Source organism: Sylvia atricapilla, chromosome Z (assembly GCF_009819655.1).
Source record: "Sylvia atricapilla isolate bSylAtr1 chromosome Z, bSylAtr1.pri, whole genome shotgun sequence".
Taxonomy (NCBI): domain Eukaryota; kingdom Metazoa; phylum Chordata; class Aves; order Passeriformes; family Sylviidae; genus Sylvia; species Sylvia atricapilla.
Window position 1 is genome coordinate 80,898,342 of NC_089174.1, and position 24,042 is coordinate 80,922,383.

Sequence of the window (24,042 nt, forward strand, 5' to 3'; positions counted from 1 at the left end):
GTGTAACTGGCTGCTGGACTTTAGGCTCAGCAGCTCTGCAGGGACTGCAGTTCAGGAGTGAGATAGGAAGGGAAATGTCCTGTTTGCAGACCTGGTACAATCAGGATTATCAGCTTCTGGACTTGCCAGGAAAATATTGCAGACGTAGAGCGATTTGTATGCTCTCAATGCTCAAAATCTACTCAGTAAGCTAGGAAGCTGTTACAAGGCAGGATTTCAGTTAGTCCAGTTTTTGACTCAAGGTTTAGCCCCATGCCCTGTGATTGCGGAAATGTTCAAGTGTTACTCTGTGTCAATCACGCTTTCCCAAAGCACACTGTAAACGTTTTGCTGTGTTCTCTGTGAAAGCAGCTGCTGTTTTCAGTTCTCGTTACATTTGCCAAACTTTGTTTCCTGTCTCTTACAGCTGATGCTGAAGAGCATGTTGAAAAAAGGGGAGGCCAGACTGTGGTTTACGATGAGAAGAAGGGCACAGTTTATAGTTATGCCTACTTCCACTTTGTTTTCTTCCTGGCTTCTCTCTATGTGATGATGACCGTAACTCATTGGTTCCAGTAAGTGTGTTTCTTTAATGCTGAGAAATTAGTGTTTGACTCTGTAGAGGGGGAAGATGTGAACGGGAAGTTCTGCTGTTTGGGTGTTTCCTATCCTGATGGTAGAAGTCTGAAGAGACATTACAAGTCTTTCTTGGGCATTCTTGAGCAAAGTCTTGCTCTATAAAAGGCTGCTCTCCTTTTCTTCCTCTATGGGTTAACCTAGTTAAAGTATTTTTTGTCATTCCTTTTTTATTTCTTTTTTCTCATTAACAGTTACGAAAGTGCTCAGATTGAAAAATTCTTCACTGGAACCTGGTCTATCTTCTGGATTAAGATGGTCTCCTGTTGGTTTTGCGTCTTTCTGTACTTATGGACTCTTATTGCTCCACTCTGTTGCCCAACCAGAGAGTTCTCAGTGTGAGCAGTCAAAAGGTCATTTTAAGTTTTTCTCTCCTGATTTTTTGGGGGGTTTTTTTGGGGTTTTTTTTTTTGGTTTTTTGAATGAGGAAACACCTACTACCCACTTATCATAATGTACCAGTTATTACCTTTTTAGTCAGACTAAACAAATGATTGAAGACTTTTTTTACCGTTTTTTATTATCATGAACAAGCATTGCCTAAGGGAACAAATCTGTTTTGAAACTTTACAATGCTTAGGTGTGGTGTGTAGAAAACACATTTTTGCATAAACTGGAATAAGTGAGATACTCTTCAAATAACTGACAATCTTTCTCTGGCTTCATTGACAAGAAAAGAAAGACTTATGGTGCGGATGGTATTTTCTTACTTCCTATGAATGTTTGGTATCTTCCAGCAAATATGCATTCATTCCTTTTTATACTTTTTCATTAACTGTTTATTTTACAGTTTGCAGTGATGATTTGGATTGCTGTTTTGTACAGCATATAACTCTTGTAAGTAGTATCCAGATAATTTTTTTTTCCAAAAACATATCTTAATACTTCTGTAGAAATAAGAGAATATATAAAATTTGGCTGCCAAGGCATCTACTAAAAATTGTTTATCTAAGGATTAAATATATTAAATTATTTTATACCTAGAGAGAAAGGAATGTACCAATGATAGTAAAGTATTTATTCTATTAATACTTTAAAGGCACCTGGATATTTTACGCAATTCAAATTTAGCCCCGTAATAACTGAAGGGGAGTTTTACACACAAATTCTCAAACTGAATTTTGTCCAAGTTTGCTTTGCCAGGTCACTCAAAAGTTGAGTGTGCTGCATGGGGATGTAAGATAAGGTACATTCTTTATTCATATTGTTTACTGTTGAGAAATTGACAGTTAAGGGAGCACTGCTAGTTGCTGTTAAATTTAAAAGTGGGGGGTGCTCATCTGCTTTGCTGTCCTGCTGTTTCAGCTTGTCTCTAAAGGTCTCCCAGGTCTTCAGTTCTGTTGTATAATACTTTAGATGCATTGATGGTCAGAAAAGGACTATAGTGTGTCATCTTTTCAGCTTGTGTGTTAATTGGAAAGTATTTTTTCTAACTGCTATATTTTTATACTCCTCTGTCGATATTAGTTTTGCTGTTGGGATGGGACTTAGCCAACAAAAGTATTAATGGAAACAGAAACTCTTTTATAGAGCTCCTATTCCAAGCACTGGAGTAAGCAGTCTGAAAAGCAAAACCAGAAGACACAAATATAACAAGCAGCTGCCTTAGTCCAAATGACTTGATGATACTAAACACTATCTTATCACCTTTTTTCTATTAATTGAAGCAGATTATTTGGTGATAAAACAAAGCTCAAATGCCCTGAATGCTGAAAAAGGTTGAACCCCCTATAGTTATCTGCATTCTGGTGGGTTGAATTTATGACTTGAGCTGGTCCTGGTGGTTTTTGTCTTCTCTCTCTCAACATGTGTTATCACACACATGTACAGTGTAAAATATCAACCAGTTTAGCAGCTGTCTTTTTTTAAAAACTGTGATTGAGCCTTAAATCTTCATCCACTGCTTTCTGCAAATCAAAGAAAAGCACAATATGGAGGCCAATGGGTTGGCCGAAAGAATTGCATGCCTTAGTTTTTCTGTTGGAATAATTAATGGCTAATGCCCAACTGGTGAGTAATCTTAACATATTGAGTCTTGATTCTGGTCTTGTTTTCATTAGCATTTTTAGCTGCCTTGTTGTTATGGTATACCAAGGCTACTGTCCTGTTTGGAACTTTCTAGGGATGTGATCTTCCCCACCCTGTGCACTCCTACCTGAAAGAAAATCTTCAGGTCTTACTTATGACACCCATCCCAGTGACTACAGGCTCAAAACATGTGTCCTGAGATCTGAGGGAAGGAGGATCTGTCCAGCAATGACTGCCTTGTTGTTCTTCTTGTTTGCACCAAGAGTTAAAGTAGCTGGGCTTTGACACTGAGTGAGAAAAGCAACTGATATTTCTGAACACGGAGGCAGGTTTTTCTCTTTCTGTTTGCTTCTGCTGGGAGGTTCTGATCCTGCCAAGAGCTCTGCTAGTATGGGGACCTGTCAGAACACTTCTGCCTGCATTTAGAATCTCGCTATGCAGATACCTCTGCAGCTGAAAAAGGCCTTTATTAATGCCTTTTCAATCCAGAAGCATTTATCTATCCAGTCTCTAAGATGAGACCTTGTGGGCTGTGCAATGATGACTTAACAGTTGTCCCACCTAACTCACAGCAGCAATTCTGACAGTCTTCATCCAGTGCTGTAGTTGAGTGCTTCAGCTGAAACAGTCAAGGCTTATGCCTTGTGTGCAAGATTTGCCTTCCAGTGCCATATATGCTATACTATGAGAAACCAAGTTGGAGTTGATTGGTTTGTTGGTTTTTGCATTTTGTATATGTGGGTTTTGTTTGTTTGTTTTCCTAAATTAGCCATGTATTTTGCAACAGAACAATCAGGAAAAGGAGCTTTGCAGAGGAAGGCACACTCTATGTCAAGTTATAAGGCAGGAAAAGGCTCCTGTTTGGTTCTGATAGCAGGCATCCCGGTCACAAATATGGATGATCTTAATACTGATATTGGTCCTCAGTTGTTTTTGTTTACAGAAACACTTATTTTATGTAGTTTTTGCTTCAGGGCTTTCTGCACCTCCTTGTGTTTTTTGGGTTTTTTTACAGTTTGTGTTTAGGGAAATTGCACAGAGGAAACAAGGCTATAAAAAGAAAGTGAGGCATGAGTCCATCGTTATGCAGCACTCGCCTCACTGACCTGCTTCTTCGTCCTTCCCTACTGCCAACTATTGACCTTAAGCATCTAGATCTGCAGGTATACATAAAGTGGGAATAGGGCAGTGCCTATTTACACAGTTTTGTCTACTTTGAGCAAATGTTTGGGGGAAAACCCCCAAATAGTAATGACTTTAAAGGCCTGTGTGTCCATGGTGCCCCAGATGCAGCTGTGGAATTCCAGGCCTTTTTATAGAATCAGTACTTAGTAGCACTTGGGTGTGCAAAGACTCTAGTTCCTCACCAAGACAAGGCTTCCTGCTGGCCAGGCAAACATTACAGCCTTTGTGTTTGCTGTAAAATCTGTACTGTGAACTTCCATGTGCAACTACATAATAAAATTCTCAGCTCGGGTCAAGGAATCAAATTGCCAGCCCATAGATTCCAAACAGTTCATCCAAATGGGCTTTGGAAAAAAACTTTTAAAGAAGTGCCTTCATACCTACTGCTGTGATAACTATTAATTCAGGTGGCACTAGAACTGGAAAACCTGGCCTGAGCCTGTGGCTGGGTGGTGCTGCCTTGTACCTTACACCAGTGTGTACAAGGCACAATCAGACCCGGAGTACATGTGGAAGACCAAACAATCTGTGTTTGTCAAACCTTTGGGGATAAGACTGCTTCAGGTGTTACTGTGCAGTGGAAAATTAAGTGGGAAAACTCACAAGTAGCCTGATGCTTTTGTAAATAAATGATTAGTTTTACATTTAAGCTGTAAACAGTTAACTTCCTCTCCCCATACCTGAAAGTGCAGGTGACTGTCTGCTGACATGGTGTCTATCTTGCCTTGTACCATGACTGTTCATTGAACTTGTTCCTAGATGAAAGCAGTGCACTACTTCTGGCTACTAGTGGTCTTGAGCTGTGTGGAGTGAGGAAGCTTACAAAGACAGCAAGACCAGAGAACATGTCCTATACTAAATTTCCTAAATTTATTGTTAAATTTCCTCTATTTAAATTTGATGAACTAATGCTATCTTTAGTAGACTGTTGGAAAGACAGACAGTGTTGACAGAAGTCCTTCTGGGAAGTTGAAACAATTTTATTGTCTTTTTTCTACTTTTTCAAATTTGCCATAATAAAGATTATTTGGAACTTCACAGGTGCACTGTCATCTGAGACTAGAACAATTTTAATTTCCTCATGAAACCAACCAAGAACTGCAATCATGACTGGTTCTTGTTTGGGGTAAAATAAGTGGGACAGAATTGGAGAGCAAGTGTCTGAATCCAAGTAACTGGACTAACAAATGAGACAATTAAAACTTTTCTAGAGATGTGTGGAAAGCAGATGGGTATGCTTGTTTGCTGTTTGCCCCACAGTTCCTCAAAGTATTCAGTCCTTGCAGCCGGATGCCAAGTAAGTAGCTCCACTGCAATCACCCATCAAAGGTATTGCATGTTTGTGATACTCTCAGCTTTCTCCTTCAAGCATTTTCCTGAGGTTCAAAAAGCTTGCATGTGCCCAGCTAATGTGGTAAATCCTGGCTGGGTTGGGCTGCTTTCCTCTAAAATGCAGAATTCAGTGTTACTAATGTAGGCATAGTCTGGAGTAAGGGTTTTTCCCCTTGCAGAATCATAAACACTGCATGTTTATTAATTTATTTATTTTGTGTTTTAGCACCTTTTTATGAATCTATAAGCGCTTTGAGATTATAAATTACGCATGTGTAACTGCTTTGTCAGCTACTGCTGCAGCCGTTTCTGGGCTAGAACACTGATATTAATGAAGCAACCATTGCACTTGTGAAAAAGCTTGTTTTTAACAGTTCTTTGGCTTTGAATGATGGCATCAGGAAAATGTGGGTACTTAGGTTAGTGCTGCCTGAACTTTGGCTAACAGCCCACAGTGTCCTGGGCATCTCTGAACAGATCAGCAACAAAGTAATCCACTGACTGTTTTTAAACTGTGCTCTAAGTGTTTTATAAACTGCTAGGCTTTTCTCCTAAGCTGATGAAGCAAAATACCACAAGACCATACCTCTGTGGCTAGATGAGTTGAGATTATCTGCAGCTAAAATTTCGCTCTCGTTTTCCTTCTGGGCTTTAGAAGCAGTATCTTTTGCTTGGAGGTCGTATCTCCTCATTTTACTTGCCTTTTTCTCCTTGGATTTGTTTTTTAAAGGCAGTGTAAGCCTACTTCATTCCCAGACAATCTGCTGCCTGTCAAATGGGATGTCTTTGGTGCTAGAAACTCCTAAAAAACCCTCTTTGCCAAGTGTTACGGATCCTTTCCTTTTCATAGCAGGACAACCTGCAGCACTGAAGCAGAGTGTCAAGGATCATAGTTTATTACATGGATCGGTTTTCCTCTGTTAAAACTGCTTCTTTGTTTTCCGAAGTGGCCTATGAGTTCTTGTGGGACGGAAACACATAATGAACACCATGACATTTTACTTGTGTTTTCAGTTTTGTAAACAGTAGTTAGAATTCAGTGTTTCACGTGACTGTACAAGTGAATGCCAGGGGTCAAGTGCTTAGAAAGCCTTAGCTTTTTTTACTTGGAACAGGATACGTAGCTTGGGAACTGGTATGTCTCTGCATTTTCTACATGCTCATGACAGGGTGCCCAAGTGCCCTAGGATGGGGATGTAGACACATTGTACTAAGTTTGAAGCAGCAGTTTCGGGAGACTGGCATGATGACCGCTTTCAAATGCCCAAGGAAATTCTGTAGTTTCAAGTAGACCTTAAATCCCATTTGTTCAGGTTTTTTTTTAATCAAGTCCAGATTTGATTCTTTCCACACCTGTTCAATAATGTCGTTTTTTAAAAAGTTAGAATTTATTTCAGATTTAAGCCATGTTGGCTTCCCTACTGCCTGCCAGTCTCTGATAGTTCCCGGTGTGTAGTGTACAGACATTTTCACAGACTTGTTCAGAGCCACATTCATCAGCCTTGAAACCACTCCAGCAGCCTAAAGCTTCCAGGGCTTTTGCTCACCAGAGCTGCAGGGTGCAGCACTGCAGCCATGCTTTTGCCAAAGAAGCCTCAGCGTGATGCCAAGAAGAAAGTGTGAAGCCAAGAATTTTGGAAAACTACAGGGAAATAATGGATCATTTGATATACCATGGCTTTAGTTTTCCTCTTACCGATACAAGTCCAGGTGCTTAGGTGTCCTTTGGACATCCATGCAGACTTAGAGTGCAGAGGATTTACTTCCAGATAAAATAATTCTACTTCTGTAATATACAAGCTGAAGAAGGATTTACTAGGAACATATGGGTTCGGTGTGTGCTTTTTGTTCACCACTGAAGTGTGGTGTTCAGTCTCATATATGCCATGTTCAAAAACTGGATGCAAAACAGTCAAAATAAAAACACATTTTCTTAATGGTGAGGGGATTTTAATTAGTCTTTTTCAAGGTTCTTAATATCTCAAGGGAACTTTTTGGTGTGTATGTGTGGTTTTATTTTATTAAGCTGTAGCCCAGTGAAGTGGAAGTTTGCTAGTTTATTTAACTTTTTTGCAAGTGTTGTGGTCTTTAGTAACTGTAACAGTTTGACTTTTAAGGATTGGTAAAGATTCCAGAATTGTAAGATCTTACTTGTAAAATAGTCAACAGCTTTGCCTTTTTAGCATGTCAATGGTTTTTATGGACACTTCCTTTTGTATACTGAGTGAATGTATTGTTATAGATTTAATGCTTAATGGACCAATAAATTTTTTCTTACATTTGAAATGAATTGTTGTGATACATTGAAGTTGCAAAGTAAGTTCATTCTAGAAAAACTAAAATAATCTAAATATATGAGCTATGACATTACTGAGCCTGTAAAAGTAAATAGGTTGATCTGTTTTTTTCACTTAATCTCAATCTTTAAGAAAAAAATGCTGCTTTGTGGAATATTAGAGGTCTTCAATGTCCGTGTTGTTTTGGTATTTCTCCAGTGTGTGATACTAGATGATGGCAGATTGCACAAAGTTGTGGCATCTGTTCTGTACAATCCAGCTCCCTGAGATGTGCAAGATAAGATACCCTGGCAGTGCAAACAAAATATCTTCGAGGCTGATTCAGCACTGAAGCACTGTGCAGCTGTTTGAGACACATATCTCTGTTTCTTTTTTCTTTTTCTTTTCCCCTCACTTGCCCAGATGATGGGGTGGGCAGCTGTTGAATTGGACATGCTGAGATCCACACCAGGCAGAGTGCTTTGTCTTCACGAGGTGGTGGTTCCTTCCCTCTCACTATCTGTGCCCTGTTTCAGCACGTGCCAGCTGCAGGCTGCCTCTTGGTGCTGGTGGCAGCCGTGCCAGAGAGCTGACTAGACTCACACCAGGACACAGTTCCCTGTGGTTTTGAGAAACTGCTGGCCGAGCTTCCAATGGTGGCTGCTATTCTCTGTGCAGCTCCTGGTGCATGAGGGAGCTCTGGTGCATGGAGCTGGGTGTTTGGACCTAGGTGCAAGGCAGAGACAGGTTTCTGGGTGGTGCCCAAGGACTGAAACAGTCAAGTGCCTTTGCTCCACAGCCTCCTGCCAGTCTGCCCACTACTGCCCCCAGCCAACACTGCAGCATCCTGGCAGGATGTTCCCTCCTTTCAATTCCAACCAGATGCTCCACAGGGAACAGAAGTGCTTGAAGTGTGTTTGCTGTGGTGTTTGCAGCACACAGGAAAGAGTTAACCTTTGTTGAGAGGGTGGATCCTGGTGCAGAAGCTGCAGTACTCTGAATTCCAAAGTAGTTACAGCTGCTGCTCCAGCTGAGTGCAGCCCTGCTGCGCAGGCGGTAGGGTCAAGAGTGAGCTACATGTTCAGCTTTAAAGATCTGAGTTTGCAATGTCTTCACTTGCCAAAGGCCACACATGGAGCTATGTCTGCATTGCACAATAGTCCAGAAAGGGGTTGTAATGCTAGAGAAGCTTGTTTAAACACTTTTGAACAGGGACTGCACAATATGATGAGGATGTGAGAGGTAGAAGGTTTCCCAAGCCCACACTGTGATCTTCTTGGGACAAATGTTTGTTACAGCTAGCTTCACTCTTGAGCTTATAGACTGCCCAGCAGTTGGTGTATCAATATAACAGACACAGCTCCAGCTGTGTAAGCTCCAGCATCCCATCCTTAGGTCCCAGAAGCACCTTCTGAAATGAAAGTTCTGGCTGTCTGACTTGCAACTTTTATCTGTGGCTATCTGTACTGCAAGCCAGTAGGTTTTCTATCGGGGTGGTTAGAGGCTCACAGTTTCACAGTTGCCTTTGGCAGCAGCCTGAGAGCCAGAGCCTGTATCTCACCTTCCAGCCTCCGGTGGCTGTGGACTGCCTGAGAGCCTGGAAACAGGCAAGCTCCATCCATGGTGATAAGCCAGCTGATAAGGCAGAGGGCCAGCTCTGTTCATGCTCCCTCCCAGCCATTGTAGTAGAAGGAGAGGCTCTGGCTGCGGACAGAGGGGCTGAGCAGAGCTTTGGAGCCTTCAAGGATTTGAAAGTCAAGTGCAGTCATGTTTTCTGATTGAGCTGGTGTGTGCTGCAGACATGTGAGGGTGGGCCAGGTCTGTTCATCCACTGTGAGGAGACCACAGTGGTTCCAGTGCTCAAAATGTGAGCACTGCAGTGTTCTGCAGTGGTGGTGTGGGTGGGTGTAGTGACTGCGTTCTGCTCAGGCTGTGTCCAGACCACTCAGAGAGGATTTCTGCCTGGAGAAGGGGCTGCTTTTGGTGAAATGCAAATGTATGATAAGGAAGATGTAAATTCGTTTTGCAGAGTGTGTTCTCCTTCATAAATGAACAATACTGCAGTTACATGCTCAGCTAGGAAAACTTTTTTTTGTCATCTATTAAGTATTATTTGAGCCCAGGACATTCCTCTGGACGTCCTGGAAGGTCACAGACCTCGGCAGAGAGGTTTGGGACTCAAGCAAGAGGGTCTTGCATCTGTACAGGGGTAACTTGCAGCTGTACAGGGGGATTGTAGACCCTGGCACTGAACCCAGGAGGACACAGTCTTTGATCTCAGTCTGTGGAAAAAGGCTGCTAACACTGAGAGAAGAATTACAAGTCTCAAAGGTGTGAAAACAGTAGTGTAGTTTATCACAGTGTGGAAGTTTTAGGGTTCTTAGGGACTCCATTTCATTCTCGCGTCTGGCTCAAGGCCTTTAGAGGGCAAAAAACTCTAAACCACCTAAATCTTGGGTGAGCAAAGAGAACCAAACCTGAGAAAGTATAATTTGAAAATGCCTTCTGTGTTGCTCCAAAGTAAATAATAGCCTTTTAGTCCTTACAAATCTGGTGAGTGATTTGGTTTAGTGATGCCAAGGGGAAAGGAGGACTGAAACTGCAGGACCTTTCATCATGAAGCACTGAACCAAAGGAATACTTCTGCATTGCGCTTTTTGTAGTGAGACTCTGGGATCCTCATGGGACAGCTCCTAGGACCACCGTGCTTCCAGAAACTTTGACAATGATTGAGGAGCCCATGGGAAAATTCTGCCAGTAGTCAAAGCCTCTGGTAGCTTGTAATATGCTTAAGGGTATTTTTATTGTATTGAGAGCAAGAAACATTTTTTGCTGTTTGATGCTCTTACCTGATAATTTAACTCAGCATTCCCTTTGTATCCTTGTGCTGGGAAAGAGCTAGGACTGTTCATTTTCCCAGGGTTACTTTTGATTTTAAAACTCTCACTGTATTCCCTCCCTCTGTATTTCTTCCTTCCCCCTCCCTCCAGGCTGAAGTTTCTGACTGTCTTTTTAAAGTAATTGTCCTACAGTTATTTTAAAAATATATAGTTATTTTTAAAGTAACTATCCTATCTATTCAACAGTCCTTGTAGATTATCCTCCCTCCCCTCCTAGCTCCATTTTGAAAGAGTATGTAGTAAAAATGCACATTGTAGTAACACCTTTCTGCACCTCAAATTAGGGAGTGCAGTGTGATACAGTTTCCTTTGACTTTCTGTTTTCATTTCTTTCCTGATGGTTACTAATGCTTAATGCAATATTTTGGGATTTTAGTTTGGTAACTTCTTTGCATAATATTGTAGTACTTGCCTAGAGAGCTTGTCTCTGGTGACAGGCCAAAGCCTGGCTTTGTGTATGTGAAAGTTAGGATTGTTTTATCTAGGGTGATTCTGCATTTATTATCTTTGTGGTCTTTTTTGTTTATTGTTTATTTTAGTCACATGCAAGTCATAAGATATGAGTACAATGCTCTGCTGTCAGCTTATTTTGCTTTTCCAGGATGTGATAGTGTTACAATTTTTGGAGTGGAAGGTCTAATACATTGCTTAAGCAGAGGAGGTCTGCCAAAGGTAAGAGTCTCCAAAGGCCTTAAAATGTCCTAAAGGAGACACAGCCTATTCCTAGGAGGACTGGAAAGGTCCTACTTGGCTTAGCCAAACAGCTCCAAACCACTTCATTACCAGATGCAACCTGTTGTTTGTAACACGTTCAAGATAGAGAAAATGTCACTTTCTTCCCCATCCTGTTTAATACTGAATCAAAAAAGGCAATAGATTGAAACTTTTCTTGAGAGTGTTTTAACGAAGTTGCCACTCCATTTACATGCTGCTCTTTAGATTTTAGGGGAAATTTGAAAAGAAGTGAGGCCCAAGTCTATTTTGTATCCTTTTAATTTTCACTTTTATACAAAAAAAAAGTCTGACATAGTCACATCAATGAGAACAAAGCTGCGGTGTGCACACTGACAACAAAAATCATATACGGATTTAAAATACATTGTTTTACTGTTTGCAATAGCAATGTTAGTCTGCTTTTACTTTTTAAATATCCCCAACACCTAATTGCTGCGCTTGAAATTCTTGAAAGTCCTCTGGGATGGTGTCTGAAAACAGAAAAATATGCAAAAGTTAAGTCTCTTCTGACAAAATTAAGGAGCACTTAAATTACCCACCTACTCTCTTTTTAGGTAACATGCTCCTCTTTTGTTTACATATTAAGAATGAACATGGAATGTTTTCAGTTTCAGCTGTATACCACTGGAAAACACGAAGAGGCTAACAAGACAGTGAGTGCTACAGTGCCAGCTCACAAAGGAGTACTATCAATCTTCAAATTACATATCTCTGAAAACTTTGTGGCTAGCACACTTAAATTTTTATCAATAAACACTGACCAGAAAGACAAGAGAAGTGCTTGTCTTGCTCTGCATGCCAGACATATTTGTAGCATCAGCATCTCTGTTTCTCATGTATCCTAATTCAATGTCTCTGTGATGGTTTCCCAGGCCACAAGGGACAAAAAGCATTAACCCCAGGACCAACGGCAACTGGCATAAAGACTTGAGACTTGGACAAGGGAGGCTGGAGATGGATCAGTGTCATAAGAGCAGCTACAGTGCTGCTTGAAGCTTTATTTGCAGTCTGCCTTTGCCAGATCCCAGAACATTATCTGGAGAGCCACAGAGAACCACAGACTTAAAGCTGCAGCCAGCAATGGAGTCACAGTAACAAAGCTCAACTGCATGACCTCAACTTCACTCTTATTATTTCCACCCTGATGCAGGGAGGCTAGCTCTAAACTCAACAAAAGGACGTGTATAAACGTCCATACATAGTATGTAGAAACATAGGATAAGTCCTTTGCTTTTTGTTGAGCACTTTTAAAAGGCTTGAAATTCCTTTCAAGCCTTTTCTGCATAATGTAGGAACTTCTCTGATATGAAAACAGAGATACTGTGGGACTTCAGAGTCAATTTGAGTGATACCGTGTAGCTCCTGCAGCAACACCACTTGTCTGCTCACTGCCATAACTGTGACTCAGTGGCAGCTTGGATATGTGATTTCTGAAAAACCACAATACTGTTGAAAACAAGAAGTAATTTTTATTTGTAAGCACTACTGCCTAGAAATTCCCTGTTTAACTGTGATCTCCAAGAGCCAGCCTAAGTGTACTAAGAGTATATCAGCATAACACACCACAGAGTGGCCATGTCCCTTGCAGTGCTGGGCTTCTTGGATCCACAGAAAGCAGGCAAGGAAACTATTCCAACTTGGCTGGTAGAATATTTTCCAAAGGCTGGGTATGGATGTCGAGAGGAGGAGGGGCAGCCCCTTCAGCCCCAGTTCAAGTTACCTGAACTGCTGCTGGGACAGAAATACACTAAAATGATCAGCTTCTCTGTGAGTGCTGAAAGATCAAGTTACTCTATATAGTGGATGATCAGGGCTAAGCTAAAAGGCTCTTGCCCCAGGAGAAGTGAGCCAGCACATTCTCACAGAATCAGGAGCATTCCTACAAGGGAGGAAAGGCATCTTATGATCTTATCCCCCCTCCCACAGGACCAGTCAGCAAGTACACAAGTGACAGTGATGCCTGATGCCTGAGCTCACTGGCTCTCCAGGTGTATTTCACCTTGTAGTCAAAGCTCAAGGCACCTACATACATGGTGACGTCAGTGTATTTATTCTGTGTGTACGGCTCTCACAGTCAGTTGGTTTTATATAGCATTCTTAATTCTCTGATGACAGCTATTCCTCTCAGATGGCACATTCTCTGTAGCAGAGTGACTGCTCTGGAAGGAGCAGCTGTGAGGTGTTAGTTCCTGTCTGGCTGGGCTGCGGTGTGCTGCTGGTGTCAGGGGAGGCATTTCACAGCTGTGAATAACTTGTAAAGGAAGGGCAAAGGAAAGACCACTAAGTGGCTTAAATCCAACAGCCTTACTACCGGTTCTTTATTGTCACTTGCTAGTTGTTAGCTAAAATGGTGTAAGAGCAACATTACCATTGCAGCGATATTTCAGGTTGGACCAAATAATGTTTTCCTGAGAGAAGCAGAAAACTCCAAGCCGTCCTCCACGCATCGTGGTGTCTATAGTTACACCAGAGTCTGCCACTAGGTCAGAGCCTTCATAAAATCTTGCCCTTAATGAAAGCAAACAGAAGCTCTATTAGTTCTTTTCTAAGGCTGCAACATTCCTGAAAGTTATGTTGTTTTTCCATGGAGACACTATTCTTGGACATGCTGTCCCTCCCATCTAGCACAGGGTAGAACAAAGCAGTTAAGGAGTTAAGGTATCTTCTTGTGTGCTGGGAACTGGAGCAATGCTGCATGCTGGCAAGAACTAGACATGGGAGGGTTTTTGGAGGGGTTTCTACATATCCTAAAAAAAGCTTTGGAATGTTTTTTTTCCCCTATAGTCAGTCCAGCTGAGCACTTTAGCTCTTGAAATTTTCCACAGTCAACAGTGATGGGAGAACGTGATTAGATCACTTGAAGAAGGCTGGATGGATATTGTCTTGCACAGTTTGAAGTGGAACTTTTATTTTGTAATAGGAAGTTTCAAACACTGGGATCTTAAACTTGTCTGTGAGGTTTCTTTAAAAATGTGATTATGATGAACTCCAGGAACTGGAGTTTTGCTGATATAGCATCTTCTTGTTAGAAAACCCATCAGCAAATTCCCAAATAGTTCTGTGAAAGCTGTGCCCCACCACTTCCCAGTGCGTGCTCTGTATTTAGGGCTTGAGCAGCTGGAGTCAGCTGAGCTGTTTGTTGCAGCACTGTCCACATCATGTCCTCAGCCTATGGGATAGTGGGTAAATGATCTAGAGGTGGATGAGGCTTTAGGGCTCTGTTGTGGATGAGAATACTGCTGATACATTTCTGCATACAAGAAAAGAGCAAATGGTGAAGGGAATGAAAGCTCCTGTGTCTTTTCATCAAATAAGAATATATAACATGCATTACAAAGCTTTGACAAACTTTCTGACTATATGCTGAGTAATCTCAAATCTATCACATGAGTATAATTACTTATTAGTTAGAATCACAACTTCTAAGTGGACAACTTTTATTCTGTTATCCAAGAATACATAAAGGAACTATCCCAATTCCAACAAAAATACTCTTAAAATATCAAAACTAAGAAAATTTGAAATACATCACTTTTCAAATAAGTGGCCAGCAGTAGCTTGGAAAACAAGGTATTAAAGCCAGAAAAGAGCTCACCTGGGTAAGGCACAATTAAAAGAGACAGATGGTCCATACAAAGAGATTTAATGTGGAATGGTCTAGGAAAAGAGCTGCAGGCAGAATTCCAAAACTCTAATTGGTTATAAGGCTTCATCAGTACAGACATAATACAAATTCTCAGGTTATCATCTGAATCAGGTGTTGAGAAATTTCAGTTTAGACAGACATGTGTCTGTACTCACCTTATCTATCCTTTTCTTTCTTACCTGATATAACCAATCTGAGGTCTGTGCTGCAGGAACCAGCGATAGGAGACTTTGTCTTTCCACCCTACATTTCGGGGGTCCTTCCACAGCAGCCTGACCTGGTCATTGGTGTCCCCTGTGTGCCACAGGGAGTTGCGGAGGTGCTCGCCAGGACCTGTCTTGGATTTCACAGCCTGCAAAAATACAATTTTCCAACACTGACCACAGAGAAAACTCACTTTCAGGAGCCAACATATTTTTTTTAGTGAGGAGCAGGTCTGTAGAAGCATCCCCTCTGCTGCTAACAGGCCCCTAACTTCTGTTCTACAGCCGCAGCCACTGCCTTACATGGACAAAGCAACCAGCTGGGTAGCTGGACAAAGGAAAAGGAGGCAATCTGACCAGTCAGGGGCAGAGCACAATCACTGCAGAGACTAAATGCTGTAGCTGATCAGAAATACAAGATAAAGTTCCTTAAAAAACAGTGCTATTAAAAGGGCTGTGTGGCAGCTGCCTGATGACCCTTTTGGCAGCAGCTGCCAAGAGAGCAGCAGTTGGGCAGCACAGCTGACACGCAGTGCAGTGGCTTGGCTTATCCATGGCATGATTACCTATCCCATGGCCAGCATGTGGCAAGATGGCACAGCCAGGCTTCAGTGAGCACTGTGTCCTCAGTCAGGGGCCAGCACCAGTACCTTTAGCTGGATGCCGGGCTCTGCAACAGCTCGGAAGGGAGTGGCTTGCCAGTACGTCTGTTCTGTCTGTTTCCACATTACCACGTAAAAGCTGGAGCTGTCTTGATAGCCAAAAATAAAGCCAGCATAGTCATCATCTGTCACTGTGTTCACATGAAAAGTGCCCTCAAAGTCAACGCCGTTAAAAGCCGTGTAACCTAAGGGTACACATGAGTTAAAAACAATACTGCAGAACACACGTTCATATTCTGTGCATTTTCTGCTGTGTAACGAATCTCAGAAGAAGCTACATACCAACAGCAAGGCCAGGATCACTGTTCATAGTCTGCACAATTTCCATCCCCTGTAAGGATAAATTCAGGGTGGTTAGCATGAGTGGCAATCTGGATTAGCTAAGCCTGACAGCCTTTTCTGGTCTCCCTCTAGCACCTTTCTTCTGTCTGCTCATAACATATCTGTGACACTTGTAGCTCTGAACTAAAATCAGTGAGAACTAGAATTGAATGTTTCAACTGCTTACATAGCCTGAGTTGCTGAGGGAACAATTTGTCAATTTTCCTAGTGCAGAATTAGTCATACTGGTATTTTGATGCTTTTTTCCCCTACCACAATCTTGTGGAAATCTAAATCTGGCCAAAACTGGGGTGCAAGGGAAGAGGGTTGTGGGAGGAAGAGAACTTTTCCTAGGCTTAGCTCATACAGTTGGATCACAGAGTTCAGGATTAAACTGACTGCCAGGACTGGGTTAAGGGAAATGTATGCATCCCAACTGGCTTGGCAGAGACTTTTGCAACAGGGGAAAAAAGCTGTTTGTTCACTGTGACTCATAACAAATTAGTCTCCTGAAGGCTAAAATTTGTTATTGTAAATAAGTTACTGGACTCATCTAGGAGTACTGGAGTGCTGCATCCAGCTCTGGAGTACCAGCACAGGGAAGACATGGACCTATTGGAGCAAGTCCAGAGGAGGCCACAAAGATGATCAGAGGGAAGAAGCACCTCTGCTGTGAAGAGAGAATTGGATTTTTTCAGCCTGGAAAACAGAGGACTTTGGGGTGACCTAATTGGCTTTCCAGTACTTGAAGGGAGCCTACCAGAAAGATGGAGAGGGATATTTTACCAAGAGCATGCAGTGATAGGACAAGGGGTGATGTATTTTAAGTAAGAGCAAGTAGTTTTATATTAGGTATGAGGAAAAAAAAATTACTGTGAGGGTTGTGAGGCACTGGCATGGGTTGCCCAGAGATGACCCCAACTTGGAAGTGTTCAAGGCTGGCTGGAGCTCTCAGAAACCTGGTTTAGTGATGCTTGTCCCTGCTCATGGTAGGTTGGAATGAGATGACCTTTGTAGTCTCTTCCAACCCAAACCATCTATGATTCTATGAAATGCTCTGTTTTTTAGCATGTCAGACTTTTAAATTATGGTAAGGATTAATGAAACTTGTTTGCTACAGAAATATTTCAACAGGGTAAGACATCTGCCTTCTGACAGCAGTGAAATCCATCCAGAATAAGTTGGCCAGCATATAGCTGTTTTAGATTAATAGGAGCATCAATTTTGATAGCTTGGAGGCTATCAAAAGGAAAATTCCTTAATTATTACTCCTGAAAATAGTCTACTCACCAACAGCTTCCACTTTTCATGTCTGCCAGAGGTCCAGCAATTACAGAGGCAATTTTATTGTGGATTTCAAATTATCTCTCTCAGACAGGTAAGAAAGACCAAGTGTATTTTTACCTGGTTCAAAACCACCCAGTTGGGATCAATCTGTGCATCCCCCTCTGGGTCCAACACCACTGTCTGATAAGCCCTGAAGTCTGTCAGGGTGATCTCTGCATTCTCAGGGCACACATCAATCCGATCAATCACTGTATCCTGGTCAAAGTCAGACTCACAGACATCGCCAACTCCATCACCTAAATGCATCAGAGAAGGGAAAGGAAATTTATTGTGCAGCAAATAGTCACACTTGGCCCAGCCATGGGATTAGGGTGTCCAAAAAGCAGGTGGAGCATCAGCCCTGCTGGCTGTAGTGCCCGAGAAAGTGCCTCTGTTCTGGCTAAAGAGCCCCTGAGTGCTGCTGTTGCTCCTGGGATGAGTGTATGCATTGGTAATGACTGCGTGGCACACAGTCTGGAAATGGATCTGAGAATCAGAATGGCTCCTGAAGGCTCATCTTACCATTATCATCTTCCTGCCCTGGGTTGGGGACCAGCCTACAGTTGTCAGGGCCCGGGGGCAGGAGGTCGGGAATGCCATCATTATCATCATCATCATCACACTCATCACCCAGCCCGTCCTTATCTGTGTCCAGCTGGGAGCTGTTAATGACGGTAGGGCAATTGTCTGTGCTGTCCTGGTGCCCATCACCATCGCTGCAAGCACAGAAACAAAAAAGAAATGGTATGGCAGCATCAGCTCCTGCCTATGCACAGGGAACAGACACCTGAGGGGGAAACACACCACTGGCAGCTCTGGAGCTGGAAGCAGACCAGTGGAACACAACCTGTGGTTGCTCAGGTGGTTGAACTGCAAGGAGAGCAAGAACAAAGAGTCTCAGATAAGATAAGGTGGCAGGAAAGCAAAGACCAAGCCAGGAGCTATAAAAACTCTCAGAGAAAAGAAAAACAATCCTTACATGGTGTGGGAAACACACAGGAGCCCAAGACCCCAGTCAACATCCACTTCTAAAGGGCATGTCAGGCACATCCAACCAGTGCAGTGTCACCTATCAAGAGGCACTCAGGGGACAGCAAGAGTGGACACTTTGTGTCCCTTGTCTAAAATGCACATGTGTCTTGGTGCTCATGAACATCCAAGTGTGAGTTTTAAATAAACTTTATGAGGGACCCTGCATCAGCACCTGAAATCAGACTTACTTAAAAATACTGTTCCCAGCCTCCTGCACAGCAACTTTTCCGTGGTGGACTTGGTACTGCTACGTTAGTGCTTAGACTCAATGGTCTTGAAGGTGTTTTCCAAAATGAATGATTGCCATCCTGAAGGGGGGGTATGCAGTAAGAAATAGTGGAGAAAGTCTGTAACTCCCAAAAGGCACAGGGATACAGACTACAGAAGAGGGTTCAAGAGGGTTATATAGCCACTGTATGGGGTGGCTATATAACTTCTCCATCCCAACTGTTAAGTGCATCCCTGAAAAAAAACTGCCTGAAGTGTGATGTGTTTTGTATGCGCACCAAAACCAGACTGCTTTTTAGCAATTAGCAGGCATGTTTTCCTTTAGTCGCTTCTAATTAGCACAGGTGGAGCAGAAGTGACTTGCAGCCATATTAAGGTCATGTTATGGCTATTACATAGGAATATTCCCAAACACCTCCCCCTGCTTAAGAAATGTGGTTTAATTTTAGGTTGTAGTAATCAATGGTTGCACAACATTAAGATAAAATGCAATGAGCACCATGCATGTGTACCTACTGCAAGGTTAAACATGCTTCACACAAGAAATGCTTGACACACATTAGTGAGGTTTATGGGAGGGAAAAAGTCCTTTTTTAAAACACCAAAAGAAACAAAGACATATCAATTTAAGACTAAAATGCTGACGGCCTTGGCAGCTACTGGCCCAAGACTGGAAATGTTGCCTGCAGAGACAGGGAAGTGGGCTCCCTGCAGGTCTCTTTGCAGAGAGTAGCACCCACCACCAGGGGCCCTGCAGATGTCTGTGGCTGATGAAATGCTGTGACAGCACAGGATTTATCATTTCCATTACCTCGTGTTATAAGTGAGGTGCACATGGGAGGACCTGCCATCCCTTAAGCTGGTTATGCAGAAGCTGCCTCCAGACAAGTGATGGGATTTGTCATGGGATGTGCTCCTGTGAATGCCCAAGGCATATGATGGCCACAGACAGAGCATCCTTGCCAGTCTTGCTGTGCTAAAGCAAAGGGCCTGCTCTGCAACTGTCTTACACTTGATAATAAAATTCTGTTTCTGCAACACTAGGTCCTTAAGGAAAAACACAGAACCCTTAACTGCGAATTTTCTGCTGAGAAAACAGAGAAATAAAAGAGGAATGAAAAATTAAGGAAAAAAGGAAAGACATTTTCTCACTAAGGAGCTCTGAGCAGTGGTTCAGGTTTTACAGCCAGAGAACTGCTTGAATGTCGCTTTCACAGGAACTCAGAGGAAGCTTGTGTGAATGACTCTAAGGGTAAAGGCTCTGTAAGTGTCTTACCACAGGGAAGTGAACAAACAAGGCAAATAAATCCTAACACTGTTTTTGAAATAACATCTCTCCAAAATTATATCCAGGCTAGCCTGATGGATTACAGCTTTCCAGGAATTAGCAGCATGCTTCAGCTCAGGACTAGCGTCTCTCACAGCATACCTGTCCTGATTGGTGTCACAGGAATCTCCAACCAGGTCATTGTCAACATCTGACTGCAAAAGAGAATGAAGTTCCAGTATCAGTGGTCAAGAGCATCTATTTAAATTGCAGGATTAAATCAAAACACAACCAAATCAAATACAACTTAAAGTAGAAGCATGAAAAGGCACTCGTTTTACAGAATGTATTTTCTCTCTTGCATTATTCATCTAACCAAAAATTCAGTTTTATAAAAAGAAAAGACAGTGAATAAATACTTGGTTAAACTTAGCCAAGGTTTATTTCTTAAGCATCTTTAAAAATCTACCACGTTTCTCTATAGCTTCCAACATTTTTCATCGGTCACAGGGGATGAAATCAGAATTCCAGCATATTAAAAGTTTCAATGACTTCTCACCTAGGAGCACTGAAAGTTTTGATAAATAAGAACACCAGAATTTTTGTCCTTATTAAAGAAATATCAAGTGTAACTAAATCACATCCCTGTGTGGAGTCTGGCATTGAACTCTGTAGAGCCCATTTCAGAGCATGAGAGTAGAAGATATGCTGAGCAGTGGTCTTAACAACATCCCAAACTGTGACAGTACAGCTGGTGGCTCCCCTTTCTCACATCAGGAGAGTCAGCAGGTCTGTAAAACTCTCCTGAATACCTAGATATATACTATATTATATTATCCAGGAAATACACTTTATAATTAAAATATAAACACTGTGGCTGCATGGGTTGCTTCATTCTCTTGCACCTTTTTAGGTCTCAGCAGTGCCTCTCCCTAAACAAGAGTAATTTTTCTTTCTGCAAGCTAACCTGATTTGGGTTGCTGATTGTAGGGCAGCTGTCACAGGCATCACCAACACCATCATTATCTGTGTCCTCTTGGTCTTCATTGGGGATCCTCTGACAGTTATCCAAAAGGTTCTTAACACCTACAGTAAAATGTATTGTGTATTAAAGACAATTCCTGTATTTGTCCTTACTGGACAATATAAACATTAAAACAGTAAAGACACTATTCCTTTTCAGTGACCACTTACCCTGCAATGAAATTATAAGCCTGCACAGTAAATCTTTCGTATGTGTGCATCACTCATTTAACAGTAATTAGGAACATCTTGCTAAAGCACAGTTGTCCACCACATCACACCCTTTAATTACACACAATTCATTCTATCCTGTTCCTGTATCACAACTTACAGGATGGGACATTTCATTTTTTTAAATTACGTTTGAAAGCTTGTGATTTTTTTTTTCACTTCTTTCAAGCCTCCTACAGCAATGAAAATAATGTTATATAGCTCTTGGGTACCAGTGACTGGCAGCAGCTGGATGCTCTGGAATGTTTGTACCTTTAAAGAAATGCTGAATGATAACAACCTTAACTTCTACAATGAAACATGGCTTGGTTTCTCTGTTACAGTGTACAGTGCTTCCAATGCAGCCTACGAGATGTATTAACTAAATTAAAAGGATTAAAAACACAGGTTTCATGAAGAAAGACTATGTGTTACAGCTGGTGACATGAAATCTCCTAACGTGCAGCACACACTCTGGGCAAATTTGAATGACATCAGAGAAGCTGAAAGTGAAAAATCACCAACCATCTCCATCCATGTCATCATCACAAGCATCTCCTTTCCCATCACCATCTGTGTCCCTCTGGTCATTATTCAGGACATTACGGCAGTTGTCACAAGCATCTCCAAATATATCTTGGTCACTGTTTCTCTGGTTAACATTGGGAACCAAAACACAGTTATCCTGCAAGAGACACAGAATCAGACATCAGTCAGGCTATGAATCTTTAATTTCTACTTTAGTTGATTTATAAAACTCTTGTATTTATTTCTACTATAAAAAAACCACAAAACACCACAAAAAACCCAAACAAAAAACCCCCAAACAAACAAAACAAAAAACAACCACAAAAACCCCCCTGAAACCAAACCGGCAAACCCCCTCCCCCCAAAAAAACAAAAAAACCCAAAACCAGCCCAAAACAACAAAATATTGTGAGCAATTTTGACTTTTTTTGTCAATAATAGCTCTGGATCATATTTCACTTGCTCCCTCAAAGCTCTGCTTGTGATTAGGGGACCCTAATCACAAATAGCCAGCACCATAAGGCTTTACTTATAACTTTGATTTCTGATTCTCATTTTGCATGGGTGCATGGTCAGGAACGTGGTCTCATACTGCAGATTTCTCACATGATCTTTTTCAAAACCTACAGTTCAGAGATTCTGGCAAGGTTTGCAGACGCTCCCAGTGAAAGGACATTGCCCCCTTCTGGTACAGACGAACTGGAAACTAGGCAAAGAACATCTAGATGCAAAAAGGTACTGTTTTTTTGCTTGGCTATGGTGGGTGTGTTTGTTTCAAAAGCAAGCTGCTATTGACTTTTAATGCTGACCAGAAGAAGATAGTTGGACAAAATTTTATTTCCAAATAGTACAAAATTTTTACACCTATCTAGCACACCCAGGACCTCGTCCTGTTGCCCATGGAGAAGAACGAGACTAGAAACAATATAGAAATTACTTGATTATGAAAGTGCTGAACCAGCAAATAGATTTACAGTTGTAGGAGGATTTAATGTTTTCATTTTAGAACATTAATAAAACCAGTTAATTTAAGCTAGCAGAATTTAGCATGGAACTCTGTGGCAAAACAGCCTGAGACCTTCTGTGACTGCTAGTCTGTCCCAGACTTTCTGTGACTGCTAGTCTGCCCTAGCTCCAGGGGGGATATTTGTCCCTGGTAGCATGTTCTTGTTGACTTGGAAGCACATTAAGCAGTATCAGTTAACAATCCCAATAAAAACAACACTGGGCTTTTAAGAATACAGGGTGAAAACAAAAGAGCTTTTCCAATCTGAATGTATCCTCTGATGTATTCTGCTGTGTTTATCCACATGGAAACTCTTCTACTTTGAGGGCAAGATTCAAAGCTTTTTCAAGCTATTGCAAGATACACATTCATTTATGTGGGTTTTGGATCCCTGATGAAGTGTGTTGTCAGGTCAACCTGCTCCTTAAATAGAAAGATGTTAATGCAAGTAATGTTCATGAAGGTCATGCTGTGGGACAGTGTGACAGAAGGAGACAAGTTCTATACACAAAAAGCTCTAGAATTAAATGACAAAAGGTAGTAACAGAGGATACACAGGTAGGATTTAAGGCTGTGTGGTTTAAGTCGTGTAAGAGCAACGATTATATAAAAGACAGGATTTAAGATGAGACTGGCAGTGACAGGTATGTAACACACTCTCTGGCAAACAGATATGAGTCATATTTCAGGATCATTTTCCATTGCAGCAATGGGAAATCCTTCTGTTTGCACAGACCCCTGCATCCTGATCTATACACAGCACCTGCTCATTGGGAATGCCATCTCCATCAGCATCATCATCACAAGCATCTCCAATCCCATCACCATCAGCATCTTCTTGTCCAGAGTTTGGGACAAATCTGCAGTTGTCCTAGACAAAAAAGGAGGTAAGTCTGGTGTTCTGTAGTTAAACTGGGTGCCTTCATAATTTGAATGACTTTTTCCTATTATTAAGTAATTGGAAATGAATTATCAAACTAAATAGAATTCAATAATCTGAATAAAAGATGAATACATTGAGTCATGTTTCTTACAGTCTTCCTCTTTATCCCTTCATGCTCTGAATTATTATAGCACTAAGAAAGTCTTTCTTACCTTTCTGCAGTTTTCAGCAGAGCACGAGAGTTCCTCATTAGGGTAGCCATCAATGTCAACATCTTTTCCACAAATATAACCATCACCAGCCCAGCCAATGCCACACTATCAATAAAACATCATTGAGTACTATTAAAAGCTTAATGAGTCACTGTAGAAATATTCAAGAAGGAAAACGCACACCAGTCTTGAAAACAGCAGCCTATGGAAGTCATGGCCAGATACTGAAGTACAATGAGGTACAGAGAGCTTGAAACAGAGGTTTTCTTTCCACATGGAGAGATGCTGCAGTGTATCCAGACACAACTAGAAAGAGCTACAACTTGGTGTCAACTGGAATGTCTGCCTGCCACACCTAATGATTTCAGTTGGAGCTATAGATTTCTTACAGACACTGGCCAGGAACTCATTTTGGCTCCTTACT

The 24,042-nt window shown here is 41.7% G+C and overlaps 2 protein-coding genes across 3 annotated transcripts in view; one reads left to right on the forward strand and one right to left on the reverse strand.

The window, feature by feature from the left end:
- SERINC5 (serine incorporator 5) overlaps positions 1-7,446 on the forward strand; it is a 42,251-nt gene extending 34,805 nt beyond the window's left edge. Inside the window, 2 exon segments of the mRNA XM_066338892.1 lie at positions 407-554; positions 810-7,446. Coding sequence (XP_066194989.1) covers positions 407-554; positions 810-957 — 296 coding nt within the window. The 3' untranslated portion in view covers positions 958-7,446.
- A 3,882-nt stretch (positions 7,447-11,328) lies between these two features.
- Positions 11,329-24,042, reverse strand: part of THBS4 (thrombospondin 4) — a 38,296-nt gene continuing 25,582 nt past the window's right edge. For both annotated transcript variants that reach the window (XM_066338883.1, XM_066338882.1), the window contains 12 exons: positions 23,619-23,723; positions 23,287-23,394; positions 21,515-21,674; positions 20,724-20,842; positions 19,919-19,971; positions 17,752-17,945; positions 17,308-17,486; positions 15,865-15,913; positions 15,571-15,767; positions 14,897-15,069; positions 13,440-13,579; positions 11,329-11,541 (listed from right to left, as the gene is read on the reverse strand). In XM_066338883.1, coding sequence (XP_066194980.1) covers positions 11,480-11,541; positions 13,440-13,579; positions 14,897-15,069; positions 15,571-15,767; positions 15,865-15,913; positions 17,308-17,486; positions 17,752-17,945; positions 19,919-19,971; positions 20,724-20,842; positions 21,515-21,674; positions 23,287-23,394; positions 23,619-23,723 — 1,539 coding nt within the window. In that variant the 3' untranslated portion in view covers positions 11,329-11,479. The remainder of the gene's footprint in view (positions 11,542-13,439; positions 13,580-14,896; positions 15,070-15,570; positions 15,768-15,864; positions 15,914-17,307; positions 17,487-17,751; positions 17,946-19,918; positions 19,972-20,723; positions 20,843-21,514; positions 21,675-23,286; positions 23,395-23,618; positions 23,724-24,042) is intronic.